The 16178-nt window shown below is 30.4% G+C and overlaps 1 protein-coding gene across 2 annotated transcripts in view; it reads left to right on the top strand.

Moving 5' to 3' along the window:
* The window catches only part of LOC121117371 (sodium-dependent proline transporter), a 53734-nt gene that overhangs the window by 22173 nt on the left and 15383 nt on the right, over window positions 1–16178 (top strand). The window contains exon 1 of one of the 2 annotated variants that reach the window (XM_040711781.2): window positions 10577–10984. The exons of the other annotated variant lie outside the window; for it this stretch is intronic. Within the exon in view, the coding sequence (XP_040567715.1) occupies window positions 10826–10984 (159 nt within the window). The 5' untranslated portion in view covers window positions 10577–10825. Of the gene's footprint in view, window positions 1–10576; window positions 10985–16178 lie in introns of those variants that run through there. 2 annotated transcript variants of the gene reach the window in all.

Genomic DNA, 16178 nt, shown 5'->3' on the forward strand with positions numbered 1-16178 from the left:
CTCAAAAGATAGAAACGATAAATGAATATCTTTAACAGACGCAATGGAAAGTGAAACTTCATATCAAAGTACATTGATACCTATTTTTTTTAGGATCTTATAATAAATTGTGTGCTCTACCGAATTTTATTCCTTTTGCAACTTCAAAAACTACCTTTATTTGTAAAATGTAGCATGCCTATTAATGATATTCATATATGTACCTACTAGACTGTTCCGCTTTTGACTTAATATATTTTTCCCAAATCACAAAGGTTAGAGTCGTATGAACACATTTTTAGTTAGTGACGCACAAAAAATATGGTGTGGGGGTTCATTTATATATTTTTGGTCGACTTATATCAGACCTTATTTATTTGGTCCAGTCCAGTCCTTAACAGTCCAGTTCACAAGATAATATTCAAATATATATTTTTTTTTTTTTTGGGAGGGGGGCTTGGATTTTTGTTTTAACTTAAGAAAAGTCCTAAAATTAAATTTAAATAAAATTTAATATAATAATAAATTTCGAAAAAAAAAAAAAAAAAAAAAAAATCCTCAGCTATTCACAAAAATTAATTTTTTTGGAAAGAAGTTTAAAAAATCAACAGCCTTTCAGAAAAAATTAATTTTTTATTGGAAAAAAAGTTCAAAAGTTGATTTTCAAGACTTAATTTTTTTTTAAATTACAAAAATCACCAACTGTTCACGCAAAATTAATTTCTTCGGAAAAAAGTTTCAAGTATTAACTTTTTTGGAAAAAAATTACCAAAAATCCCCAGTTTTCACAAAAAATTATTTTTTTTGAAAAAAATTTCAAACATTAAATTTTCTAATAATAAAACAAGCAAAAAATCCTTAATTTTTTTAGGGGGGAGCTACAGCCCATCCCCAGTGCATGCCCCTGTCTTTGGACCGATCCTACCAGTCCTTGGGACGGTCCTGAAGACTGTCAGTACTTTGGAGGTCAGCAATAGAACTAATAAAAAAGAAAAAATTAAGTTGAGATATAAGTTTACTTTATAAGTTTTACGACTGATATGGAGGACTGAACTGGACCAGAGTGACACTAAACTTTAAGGGACTCTATTCTTCAGTTCTAACTAAGGACGGACTCAAGATTTGATATGAACATAATTAAGATATATAATAAAAAACCAATATAATTGAGCGGCTGGCCCTCATACCTTTTCTGTTAGAAGTAATAAAAAAACTGATTTTTGAAAAGTATAAGGCCTGCCAATCCATTTTTAGATTGATATAGGCCATTTTAAATTGAAGAAAGGTCTAAGATGTGCACAATGATTTGCAGTTTCCCAGACTTATTAGAGATAATAATATCCCTCCTATTTGTTCAACAAGTACTACATCTAATTAGGGCAAGGACGTCCGCAGACAAAATGGCCATTTTATCCATAAAAACCCGGGTTGTTTTTTTCAAATTAAAATGGTGATAGAAGTCTTAAACTAAGCCGATGCTCTTTGACTTCCCCTGTCGAAAAGATATTTTGTGCAAGATAAACCAATATTCACGCAAAAACGGGACAGCCTAATGCACAGTATTATATTGAATATTTATCTCAGTTTTTTTCTTATGTACATTCCTTCGACGTTCCCTTAAATATGAATTTTGGAGATTTATTATCCTTTTCAAGCAATTTCTGAAATTTTCTTTTTTTTCTTTGATAAAAAAAAAGAAAAAAAAGTGGGAAAGTGATGTAGGAATTCATAAAATATAGGTATATTTATTTATAACTAGACCTTGGACTGGATTTGTCAGGGCATCAATCAAAACTTCAAAATCATTAAACTATATTATTAACTATTCTCAACGGGTTTTTTTAGTGATATACTACTCGTAAAATATTTATTTAATCAAGTACCCCTTTACCAGTACAAAGCATTTTTTACCAGTATGTAGGATTATATTTTAGAGGAGGTATTGGCTTTTTTTTTTTTTAAGAAATCCAAAAATTAAAAATTTTTGAAAAAATTTCAAAAAATTAAATATTTTTTGAAACAAAAAAATTAAAACTTAAAAAAATAAATTTCAAATATTAAATTTTTGGAACAAAATTTCCAAAAATTTAAAGCTATTTGCAATAAATATAATTTTTTTGGGAATTTTTTTTCAAAAATCCATATCTATTGTCAAAAAATTAAGTTTTTTTGAAAAAAAAATTAAATATTCTCGAAAGACAATTCAAAAATCCAAAAAAATAATTTCAAATATTATATTTTTCGAAAAATTTTTTTAAAAAATCCATATCTACCCTCAAAAAATTAATTTTTTTTGGAAAAAAAAAATCAAAATCCACAGTTAATCACAAAAATCGAATTTTTCATTTTCAAGTAAATAAAATCCATAATTTGCGATGGGCTACAGACCCTTCCGCCCGCCCCCGATTGGAGCTCCTGAGTTATGTACCACTTGTAAAATGTTCTATCAAAATCACAAGTACCCCTTGGAGTACTCGGAGGTATGCGTACCTCCATTTTAGAACCACGTCTCTATATAACATAGTTTTTTTGAGCGTTTGTTCTTGGGAGATGACTTGCAGTTCATTCTTTTACTTTTGTTATGATTTCTTAATGACATCATAGTTCTAATTAAAATAAAACAAAACAAAATACAGTGAAGTCTAAGAGGAATACAATTAAACTTTGTTTAAAAAAATAATAATAATAATAGATTTCACATTTTGTCATCAAGGCTAAAAGAAAATTTGAAGTAAGAACAGTTTTATACAATTATGAACCTTCTTAAAAAAAGAAATAGGATTAGAAACAAGCACATTCCAGGGTGATTCATGGACTATTTACGATGTGAATTAATTAAGTCTTTAATATATTGTTAATTTAAGGGACATGTAGAGTCTTATTATCCTATTTTCTTTTTTGGTATATTTAGAAAAGGATTTTACAAATATACAAAAAAATATGTATATATATTTAAAGTAAAAGTGTTTGACCTTGTGTCGTCATCCTAATCTTTATTTGTTAATTAATCCCAAAAGCGATGAATTACTTCATATCCCTTATTTTTGAATCATTTGGTTCCTTTCGACTGGTGAACTGTGTCTAGTATTTGACGAGGGATAAATCACCCTTAAGTAAACATGACTTTTTAAGTCATTCATAAAAAATGAACTAAATTCTTTATCTATTTTTTGGAAAAATTAAAAAGGTCCAGTTTTTGAAATAAAACCTCATGTCAGAGTCGAAAAATGAGATACTCCCCCCTTCCTAAAGAAAAATCCTACCACAGGCACTGCCAATAACGCTCAAAAAATATAATCTAATTCTCTGAAAAATTATCGACTATGTATATTTAGATATATTTCAGTTATTTCCAACTTTAAATTTGTGTGTAATAAGAGCAAAGTATGAAAAGTTATGTTACCTAATCCATTGAGAATATTAGATGGAAAGATTCCAAGAGTGGAAAAACTGTACTGTGGCTCATTTGATAAAGATAGAATTGGCTAAAGATCGTTTTTCAAATGTACAAGGATATTAATTACATTCAAATCTGATCATATAAATATTATTTATCAGCATAAAATGATTTTTACTTACTTCGAGAACACCCATTATTTCAAGAGTTCTTATAGTTTGTCTCGATTTTGCCAAAATAATCGAATTTACCTTGTTGAGCTTTTTTACTTTGGGTACTATGATATCTACTCACATCCATAAAGTCAGACAATATGTATTGAACTAAACTCGAAATGAATTAACATATAGATTAAAAAAAAAAAAATGCTATTCTAAAAATAAAATAAAACATTTTATTTCATGAAAACGTAATTCGATAAATATACAAATTTGAATTAAAAAGGCCGCTGATTTTTTTTCTTCCAAAAAATTCATTTGAAAGTAAAATAAAGAAGGGGCCCGCATTTTATTTTATTTTACACTGGTCTCGTTTTACATAGAGCCCTGTAATAGCTAAGGCCTATTATGAAGAAGGATATGTTTCAAAATTTAAAAATATACTGCAGATTCAGTTAAATTAAAAGATTGGATCTATAAATAGTCGATAAATTTCCTAAGAATTCATTACACAAAGTTCAATATTTCCTGAAATTCCGTGAATAGCATTAGAATTCGATTATAATTGATCTTCAAGGGATTTATCCGAATGTTATTTATTTTGTGAGTAATAGTAATATCATACCCTACAGACTTACTCAGTCATATTATAAGTTAGACAGGAAGTTGATTTATCGGTTGTATGTATTTTTTGCTTCCACAGAGATGACAACACTCCTTTGATATGGGGATCTTATCCTTCATTCTCAAAAGAACTATGACTCTACAATCTATATACAGCTAACCCATACTTTGGAAATTGATTGAAAAGCCGTTAGTTTACAACAAATTTGCTATTGAATGCACATACCAATTTGAACTGTTTTGCATAATAATTAAGGGCCGATCCACAAGGTTACATTTTGTGGGTCTTGGTGTTTGAAATTTTTTTTAAATATATATTTATTCAAAAGAGTTACTTTTTTTCGAATAATTTCAAAAATTAAATTTTTTGAAAAAAATTTCAAATGTACAATTTTTTGTAAAAATATTCAAAAATTCTTACCAATTGACAAATATTTAATTTTTTGGAAAATAATTACAAAAACCATAGTTATTCACAAAAAATTTAAATTTTTGGAAAAAAAATTGAAAAATTTAAATTTTATGTAAATAATTTGAAAAATTATTTTTTTAGAAAACAATTTGGGAAATCAAATTTCAAATTTTTTGGAATAAAATTTCAAAAACAATTTCAAATATTTAATTAATTGGAAAATAATTTCAAAAATCCGTAGTTATTCACTAAAATGAAGTTTTATAGAAAGCAATTTCATAAATTATATTTGAAATATTAATGAAATAATATTTCATTAATTGAAAAAAATTTTCAAAAATCGGTAGTTATTCACTAAAATTAACTTTTATGGAACACAATTTCATAAATTCTATTTCAAGTATTATTGGAATTTTTTTTTTCAAAAATGCACAGATATTTTATTTTTTAAACAATTTTTGAAAAAAAAAATTCAAACAGCTATTCAAGAAAAATTTAATTGTTTGGAAAAAAAAGCATCAGACATAATTTTTAATTATGTCTGATGCATAATTTGCCAGAATGACGAATTTTTTTTTAGTAAAAAGCAAATATTCCATAATTTGGGGGGCTACACCTCTCCAGCCCCCATACCTCCCCATGGAGGACTCCTCTGTTATCGTATGTTCTTGCTGGATTCATAGTAAAATTGGGGATCGAGATTGAATTAATTCTTGCTTATATCCTCATTTATTTTCTCTCTCCCTCGTCATTTTCTACAAAACTCAAAAATTGTCAGGGTTACGATAATTATTTTCACTTCCTTTTTTTAACATGCCCAAAATGCTACTAATTAGCATCATCCAAGGTAAATAGAAATACAAGGTTAGACCATCATGTAATAATCGGACTTGCTAGAATTTTCAATCTGATGTATTGTACCGACTGCTGGGCAAGACAGACAGATTTTGACAAAACACGTAACCACTCATAGTATGTGACGTCACTATTGATGGAATTTTCAATTTAATGTATCGTACCGACTGCTTGGCAAGACAAACAGATTTTTAACAAAACGTGCAACCACTCATCTACTATGACGTCAAATTAAAAGCTTGGTGGAAGTCAAACATCAGTCGTACACCCATTAGGGTATGACCTTGGATTCAAAAACAAGATCAATCTAGAATTATATTTACTTTTGAGTCTTAATTACATTAATATTCTTTGACGAATTATTGTCCATTTCTACATATGAATTCAGGAGAGTCAATAGGGGGTCTGTAGTCCCACCTTCAATATCCAAATTTCCCAAAAATTTAATTCTTCAATTATTTTTTCTCCAAAAAATTTAATTTTACATATTTGTTTCCAAAAAATTTAATTTAACAAATTTGTTTCCAAAAAATTTAATTCTATAAATTTGGTTTCAAAAAATTTAATTTTCTATGAATAACATTTGATTTTTGAATTTTTTTTTCAAAATATTTAATATTTGAATTTTTTTCTCATTTTTTTGTAAATGGCTATGGATTTTAGATTCTTTTTTACAAAAATTTGAATATTTGAATTTTTTTCCAAAAAATTAAATTTTTTCTTATTTCAGTCGCAAAAAATGGGATTTCAGTTGGAAAAATTTCATTTCATTCTTATTTTTTTGCCTATACAAATAAAAATCCTGGCGACGGCATTAACTATATATGATGTGAAGGACTAAATTTGACCTTTTTTCAAGATTTTTTTTTGTACTGACGTGCCAGTTCAATAGCAAAGTTACACCTTATCTAATGCTCAACCCCTTTTAACCTTTTCATTTTAGAAACCTTGCGTGCAGAAACACTTTGAGAGAATTTTTTTTAATACTTTTATTTTTTGGCAATTATTTCTTTCATTATATTGATTGCAAAAATAAAAATCATATTCATCGTTTTGATGCAACAAAGCCTGGCCCCCCAAAAATGAATCAGATGATACTTTGGCATAGTAAACATATTTCTTTCCCCATTAATGTTAATTAAAAAGATAAAATAAGTATCTCATGGCTCATCATTTCCGTGTTTTATTAAGAAAAAGTAATTTTTACGCATTTTAAAGGTCATATTGCATTCATTATAGGCGAAACATTTATAATAATAGTTTAACCTTATCATATTTTTGGGATCATAGGATATGAAAGCAATGAGTAAGTCAACCTTGTAGAATTAAATGTGCTTAATGTCGTTTCCTCGATTCCCGTAGGAAAAAGAGGTGAAAAAAGGATGGAGTATCAAGATACCTACCAGGGGCGTCCACAGGATTATATATATATATATATATTTTTTAGAGGGGGGGATTTTTATCATTTGTTTTTACATTTTTGCTTCTGAGTATCATTTGATTAAATGACGTCTAAAAAAAAAATTCCAACGTTTTCTCATGATATTTTTTCTACTACATTCATAATTTTTGGGTTTTATATCCATAATTTTTCAAAAAAAATCTTTGATTGGAGGGGGGGGGCAACAGCCCCTCCAGTATTGTTGTGTCTTATTTGGCTAATAAACCGTTGATATATTATGATAAATTCCAAGGACAGATAAGACCTTTACAAAGACTGGACAGAACCAGATAAATAAGGACCGGCACAATACTACCGCCTGATCCGTCAATTTCTTTTTTTCGTTTGAATCGAGGAATGGTCTTCGCCACTTTTGGCGCAGATTCCCCCTTGATAACCCATTGTTTAGCCAATTGTTTGGTTCAGGAGTGTAGTGATTTATGTATCCCTGTTTCATTTACTGTGGCAAAACGAGACTTAAAGTCCGGAGGATTCTTCTTGAACAGCTGCAAAACGGCCTTGCAACACTTCATACGATTTTTTTTTTGGTCAAGCGTGAGCAATCGCTGCACCCATCTTGCGGATAGCTTTGTCATGTCCAAATATTGATGAAAGCAATCTCACGCACCTTCAATGTTATGTCATCCGTCGTCATATTATGGATTTTATCAATGATTTCTGGAGTAGTAACCTCAACAGGTTGTCCAGAACGTTCAGCGTCACTTGTGCCCCTATGACCGTCCAAAAATTTTGAAACCACTTATCAAGGTTCTTTTTAGTCTCTTGAGGGGTTTTGTTTTCCATAAAGTAATGTTTAATCAACACGTGATATTATTTTTCGTTCATTTTTTTTTTGAAAATCGCATAATTGATTTATTGGACATATAATTGAAAAAAGAAAATGTCATCCTTGTAAATCACTAAACCTTTCAAAAAATAGAACCAAGTGAAAAAAACATATATTATAAAAGCAACAAACCAACTATTATTAGATTTGAAGCAGTCGTTAGGGAAAGATTTATAATAATAATGATAATTAATTACTGTCCTTCTTCCATCCTTGAATTATAATCCTCCTTCGTAACCACAAAACTCATCCTCCTCATATTCATAGAGATGTACATGTTCATTAACCGTATAATTGAACATAAATCATGAATCTTGTGCAGAGTTTAAACCTTGAAAAATTCATTCTCTTGGAAATCTGTAATTCAGTTTGAGCAGCTAACCCCTTTATTATTCGATGAAATACCATGTCGAAAAATGATCTTCCTTCCTGTATTAAATCATATATTATGTATCCCTCTCAAAAAGATATTTTCTCTCTTTGTTTCATATTATGTAGATTTAAATTTTGTGTGATAATTTCCAGTTCCGTTTCAAATGCATCCTTTATTTATCTTTGAAATATGAATGATTTTATTTGCTTTTCATTTACACAAATGGATTGATAATTAAATATTTTTATCTCGCAGACTTGCTTTTCCCTTACGGAATTTCTATATATTATTACGATTTTGGTTTTTAGAAAATATGAGAGATTATACCTTATTCTTTGGGACCCCAGAGAACAACACCCAACAGGAGCGTCTGTAGGGGGTGGACTGGAGGGGCAGTAGCTCTCTCACAATTAAGAAATTTTTCCTTTTTGCTAGAAAATTTAATATTTGAATTTTTTTTTTGTGAATAGCTGTGTATTCTTGAAATTTTTTCAATAAAGTTTAATATTTGAAATATTATTTAAAAATTATTTTTCCACAAAATTTAATTTTTTAAAATTTTTATCCAAAAAAATTTTAAGTTTCCGATTTTTATACTAAAAAATTCAAAAACCAAGCCCCCCTCCCCCAAAAATATAATTGTGCGGACGCTCACGCCCAGTCTCTGTATGTATGTAGGTCCATATAGTTTTAAGTTAAAATCTCTTGCACGTCATGATTAAAAGAAAGGATCTTTGTAAAGGAAAGATTTAATTTATCAATTAGAAAAGGAAAAACGATTGTTGCTCATGCTGTTTCTTCTTTTTTTTCATTATTTAACATGTCTTTGTAGAATTAACTTCTCCCTCTGAAGTAAGAATTCTCACGTATCTTTCGTGTAAGTTACATACATTTTAAAAAGCTCCCTCTTAAATAATGTTGAGATTTTTATTATTTTCACCTAAATGTTTGCAAATCAATATAAGTAAATAACGATCATGCTTAGTTATGATAATCGCTTACATTTTTTAGAACACTCACTTTATTTTTCAGGATTGAATTTTCTTTTCCTCAGTAGATGTTATTATTATTTAATTCCCGTCTTTTCTACTAAATACAAGCTATCATTGCTATATACGAAACCGGATTGAACATATATGTCTGCTCATAGAAGATTTGTTGCGGAGTTGTAATTGATTGTAGGACTTAAGAATTGGACTTAAGAATTAAGGATCGACATCTTAGTAACTCTTGACCGTATCCTTATTTATATCCTGATCCCCTCCCGCCTAGTCACAGTGCTTGTAGCTGATCGAATGAAACGTCATGCTCCTCTCCTTTAGAACATCCATCAAATTGTCAGGATTACCATCTTGGTTTTCGGTTTATTTTTTAATATGCGCGAAAGGCTACCGATTCTTAGGGTCTTAATACTACTGATGGAACCATTCCAAAAAAATGTTGAAGCCGATTCCGATGCAATTCTATTAAAAATCCCTGATGCCGATTCCGATTATTTAGTATTTTAAGAATATCCTTTTGATGTCAGGTGTGTCTATAGGATTATACTTTTTAGAATAATTACAAAAAAAAAAAAAAAAATTGGGAAAAATTTTCAAATATACCATTTTTCAAAAATTCACAACGATTTACTAAGAATTAAATTTTTTAGAAAATCATTTCAAAAAACCTATGGCTATTCCCAAAAAATTAATTTTTTTTTGAAAAAAAAATTCAAAAATCCTACAGTTAATTACAAAAAATTACAAAAATCCACAGTCATGCACAAAAAATTAAATTTTCGTAAAAATATTTCAAAAGTAAAATTTCAAATAGATTAAAAAAAATCAATTTTTAAATTTTGTGGAGAATTTTTTTTCAAATACCTATTTATTCAGAGAAAATAAATTTTTTTGGAAAAACATTTGAAAAGTTAAATTAAATTTCAAATATTAGATTTTTAGTAAAACGTAAAAATTCCTTAATTGGGGAGGGGGGAAGGCTATTTTTTTTTTTTCATAACTTTGAAAAGTAATTAATAGTTAAATACTAGTAATAAATAAGAATCGTTTCGAAAATGTAATTTTTTTCCTCGATCCCGATTCCAGAATAACCATCCGATTCTCCTCTTCCCAGTTCCAATTAATCGCCCCATCACTAGTCTTAATAACATAAGTCTTGCTCCAACCTTACCCTTGCGCTTCCCAGTAATCCCATTATACTCCTTCTATATGAAAAAAGCTATGTGGAGTTATATACTTTTATCTGTCAGATTTCATGAAGGGAATAACTATTTAGATTTTGGCAAGGACAAGTCAGTTGATTTCGTCCCTAACGGTTGTAATTAACTCTACAAAATAAAAATGATTCAGGGCTTTATCTATATACAGCAATCAAATAAAGATATACTACATATATAGTAAGTGGTTCAATATCATCTTTATTACAAACTATCCCTAACCTGTGTAATAATATGTATCAGTATTATTACTCTATCATGTCCGTCAAGTTAGTAAATACGTCTACAATGATGGTTGACAGCAAGTAGTAAGCGGAGGATTTGAGCGCGTGCAATCCAAACTTACTGTTTTTTATTTTTTTTATTTGAGTCCTTCAGTAATCCTAAGATTCCCTTCCTGTGTATAGTGAGCGACTTAAATACAAAAAGTATACTTTGTTTTTTTCGTGCAAGACTTGAGTGTATGGCGGCTTGAATTATTTGTTTCTACATTTTTGGGGGAATAAGGAGGGGGATTCAAAATGGCATATCGTACTCGGAGTTCTTCTGACAGATTTGAAGAGGATTATCTAAGTAGAGGTGGAGAAATTCATCACCTCAATGGGAATCGTTCTACTTTGCCTCATCCTGTGGGGATTGAGTCTCCTTATGTGACAAATGCGGATCGTTATACAACTAACGTAAGAAATTTTTCATTCTCACAAAATCTCCAACTACCGAAAGGGAAACTTGTATTGAGTCCCTACTAAATTTTGTAACAATAATAGTTTTAAAATTACAACAATCACGTGGCTCTTGGTGTTAAGTACAATAATCACATAATTGATATAATTAACTATAGAAGTGGAAAAGAGAATGACACCATAGGTGCAGTTACCACATGTGTTACTACATTAATGAAACTTTATACCAGGGGCATCCACAGGGGGTGGGCTGGAGGGTCTGTAATTTTTTGAGAGTAGCTATGAATTTTTGTGAATGCTTGTGGATTTTTGAAATTCTTTTCACACAAATTTAATATTTGAAATTTAAGTTTTCAAATTTTTTTTCAACTCCCCTCAAAAAAGTCCTGCGCACACCCCTGTATACATATAAATATATTTCCAGACTTACCACAGTTTAAAATCCTCTCTGCATCCCCTCACCCTTTTAGTCCATTGAATAATAAAAATTGTTTTTTTATCAAAGCTAAATGTGTGCATGCCTGGACAATATCTACTAACATATCAAATATGATAGATCTTTTCTAATATACTTTATCAGATTATTTACAGAGACTTGGAACACCTTGATTTATTAAGGGGCCATTATCACGACTTAACTTAACATAAAAAGAAGGGATTAAAAATATCCCTCCTCCGTCTACACTTAGATAATAATTATTGTATGTACATGATTACTTGTTTTTTAACATTAAAAAAATCCACCATATTCCTTATATGAATGAATCAAAGTCATAAGGATGGATGGACTTTTCCTTTCTGATCAGAATGTCTTCCTCCAACAACGAAACCTTGACATTCCTTCAAAGCCTATTGCGCAATTTCTCTAGTCATTTCTTTAATATAATATATTTCAAATAGCAGGTGATTTTCTCTTACTTGATAGCTCAACTAGGTTACTATTATTGTCTTCTTTTGCAGTAAACCTGCTGCAATCGAGATCCTGTCCAATCAAGAAGTCATTTCTTGAACATGAAATAAACTCAAAATTAAAATAGCCACCTGCGTATTCTATTAACATTTCACATTGAGAGATCATATAGAGTCTGAAATCTACTGTTTTATTAATCAATTTATAGGTAGGGATATTATTTAAGTGATGTAATAACAGACTTAATCATTTTTTAGTTTATTCATCAAACACATGTCTTGCAAGCAAATATATATATATATAAAATACACGACTGAGTGAAAGTAGGTACATACATAGTAAATGGTTGGAACGACTCATTTATTTTACATAAGCGTTTGAGATAATATTATAATCTTTTGCTATTCTTCTACTTTCATAAATTATTTTCTATAAATTCTAGTTGTCTTACTGTAACACAGGAATTAGATACATTGATTTATCTCAGGCCGTTCACACTTTTTTCGTTCATCCATTTGTTTATAAAAAAATTCACATCAGGCACTAATCCATTAATTTACCTCCGTACATAAAAAAAAACAACTAAAGGACGACCAGCTGATCAATTTTTGTCCAAATTTAGTTGACTATGTACAAACTTTTTTCCTTGTGAGATGTCCCTTTCGAGGTACCCCGATTATGTCACTTTTTCAATTTTATCTTCTCTTCACTGAATTTATCTAAAATTTGTGGAAATGGTTGAGTAGTTCGTTATAGATTGGTGTGTATATTCAGCGCCCTTAGTGGACAAAAAAGTATTCTTGGAGACAAATAAATGTGGACAAAAATTGAGCACTTGGTAGTCGTTTCACCAGCTATGGTCCTGGAGAAATATATGTTATTGGAGAGTAATAAAATAGGAACAAAGAAATGCTCCATGGTGTTACTTTGCTAACACAAAAATACCCCCTGTATTTTGTTGTCAGCTGTTGATTGCCTCATCTTTGTTGATACGTGATAGCTATTTCATAATGTATTGGTTTTAACAAATAAACAAAGTAATAAGTTATTCTATAGTTATGCTCCGTTTCCAAAAGGACAGGAATACAATTTCTTGTTGATCCCTCGTCCTTTATATAATCTATATATTGGCCATTTTCTTATTTCTATTAAGAAATTATGGCTATCATACACAAATACAAATTTTATGTTATAATACAGTATTGAATAAAATACTATGTAGATTTTAAAGATATGCCATTCATTTTAAAAATGGCGGGGAAATATGACAGTGATAGTTTAGGAGTATACAATATATAAAATGACAGTTGGTATGATTGACTTATTGAGCTAACTACTACCAGATGATTGGGGTTGATTTTTCTGTTGCTTTTTGGAGGAAAAGTTGCGTGATGCAATAAAGGTAACGACGTGACTGTTCAAAGAATTCTTCCATTCAGGCGCTCAGGCCCTCCAAAAATTAACAGAAAACACAGGAACAGCGCTCATATTCCGCTCAATATCCCAGCTATGTTTTTTTATAGTTAACAATCTCATGATTTCAAGACTAATGCATTTAATACCTAAATATGTAACGTTGTTGTTTTTTTTGTTAGAAAAAGACACTCAAAATTTAATTAGGGGACAAGATTATTATTGTTTTTCAATTGATTTATTTTTCTTGAAAAATCCCAAAAGTGAAAGTGGATGAAGAAGTAGAGTAACTAAGGAAATCCATCAATAAATTATGAATCCACATATGTATTATATGTGTGTGTTTATAAAACCTATGAGAATTACGTATCACTTGTTTTACAACAAGATCATAATTATTGTAATAAAACAAATGTCATATTGTGGATTCATAGTTTTTTCCCTGGCGTTGACTTTTGAGAGAATCTTATAAAATGTATTTTCATCAGTAACCAGAGCATGCTAAAGATCACAAACGCCATCGATCAACGCCCCTGCCTTTGCATTCTTTACACGTGAGGGAACTTCATTACAATTAATCATTGTATTGCAGATGTAACCATTGAAGGATTGAACCCCATTTTTAACTCCACCATGGTAAATATTATGTTCCTGTACAAAACAGTTAAGATACCCTTTTCAGAATATGAGGCTCCGTTAATCATTTGCATTTAAATCAAAACAATGCAATATCCTTTTATTGATTTTTGAGTTTTGTTTAAATGCAAGTTCTTAATATTGGTTATCTTAATAGTTAATGGGTAGAGATTGGTTTTGACTCTTATTAATCTACATTAGGGGTATGCTTAGATGGATTTAATTTTACTGATGTAGATAAGAATTTTGCATTTTATGTAGTTGCGACGCTAGAGGGAGTAGAGAGCTCCCTCTCCCTATCCGGAACAATACGGCACCCTAACGAAGACCTATTTTACCGTAAGTGCCCTAGAGCAAAGACTCATTTACAGAAATAATATAGAATCCTCGTTTTTTGAATGAGGGACCCTTTTTATGTTTATTTTTTTTTCGATAATTATTTCTAATTTTTATAAAATTTAAAAAGTACAAATCCCTATTTCTTATGTTAGAGTGCAAGGCATAGGGAAAATACCCACGATGCCTCCCTACAACATAGTCTGTCCTTAATATTGATTTATTTTTAGTTAAGTTAAAATTGAACTTAATTTTTATACATTTATTTCACGGCAGACGACAGTAGGGAGAAGGGATTCTTCTTCGGCTTTTCATATAGTTAACGAGTTCTCAACTTTAAATTACAGATTCCTGAAGACAAGTTAAAGACTTTATACTTATTTTTCAAACAAAAAAATCAATTATCTTTGTTCACTGACCTTTTATAGAATACATATATTAATACAGATCTATATTATATTAATTCAACTTTTTTTATAAAAACAAATTTGTTGGTATTTTATATATTTTATAAAAACCATGTTTTTGTGGATGACCTTCTTATATATATACAATCAATGACTGCTAAAACAATAAGAAATAAAAGGCTGACTAGGGTACATACGGTATAAGAGAAAAACGAAGATGGATAAAAAGAAAAGAGTTTGAACTCGTGTTGTACCTTTGGTTTATAGGTTTGGTTGTTCTGATAAATAATCAATTTGATTGGTGATTTGGAAAGATCTCTTCCCACGAAGCATTCGGATATATGTTTCTTCATCTATCCATCATTTCTATTAACTATTATCCATTTTCATTTGGATATCTTAGCCACGCGTCTCTTACATTAAAAGTCATGGCCGGGGTATCGTCCCTTTTAAAGGGGTTCTCATGTCTCACTCGATGGATATCCTCTCGTTTAATGGAGGGATCGTGCATTGTGCATATGCCCCTTAACATTAAGGTCTGTGGCAGCTACTTTTACTTCGTGGATCATCGTCCATAGGCTCAATAATACATCCTTGTCTGGAATTATCATGCATTCCGAATAATACTGCAATAGGTAGGGACTGAGGAGTGCCATAAAGAGACGTAATATTCGGATGAAAGACCTCGTAATATATAATTTTTTCTCCAGTTGATGCCACATCCCCCAACATTATCACAGAGGCCGGATGTTTGGTCTTGGTGACTGTCCTGATGCTGTTGTTAGTCTTGCCAAAGTATACCACCCGATCATTTTGCTTGTAATAGATTGGGTTAACGGCAAAGGTATTTTCACTAGAGAAAAAAATTACCCGGTTGCTGTTGTACTTCAGATCATTCAAGATTTGTTGACATCGCTGAAGACGGAGTTCTTTTTGACGTTGGGATAGGAGTGGCCTCTCAATTCTTCTAAGCGACCTTTCTGTAGCCTTTCGGATGGCCTTGCCCACAGTAGACAGATGCACCTTCCTCTTCTTGGTGTACTCTGACATCTTTATCGTTGGGTTGACCTTAAAGGCATCCATGATGTCTTCAGGCTTAACTTTGGTGGGTCTTTCACACTTGGGGTTGTCCTTAAGGTTGTCCCCATCAGCTAAACGATTTCTGACCCGACAGACTGTGGCCTTGCTGACGGTTAAGCCCTTCATGATGTCCGAGGTGCTCCTCCTGGCGCGGATTAAATTAGAAATGATGGCTCTTCTTACCTCCATCGCATCATATACATAATTTTTGTTTACAACATGTACTTCAATCAAAGGCTTCGTGATAAATTATTCAAAAATAATCGGAACTTTAAGATTTAATCAACAACACCTATTCAAAATTGTATTTTTAGCAGGTCTCATTACTTTTTCTACCCCACATTGTCTCTTACTTCAAGAAAAGTTATTTATCGATTTTTGTTCCTCAGCGAATAATTATAGATTTTGT

This window comes from Lepeophtheirus salmonis, chromosome 5 (genome assembly GCF_016086655.4).
Source record: "Lepeophtheirus salmonis chromosome 5, UVic_Lsal_1.4, whole genome shotgun sequence".
Lineage (NCBI taxonomy): Eukaryota > Metazoa > Arthropoda > Copepoda > Siphonostomatoida > Caligidae > Lepeophtheirus > Lepeophtheirus salmonis.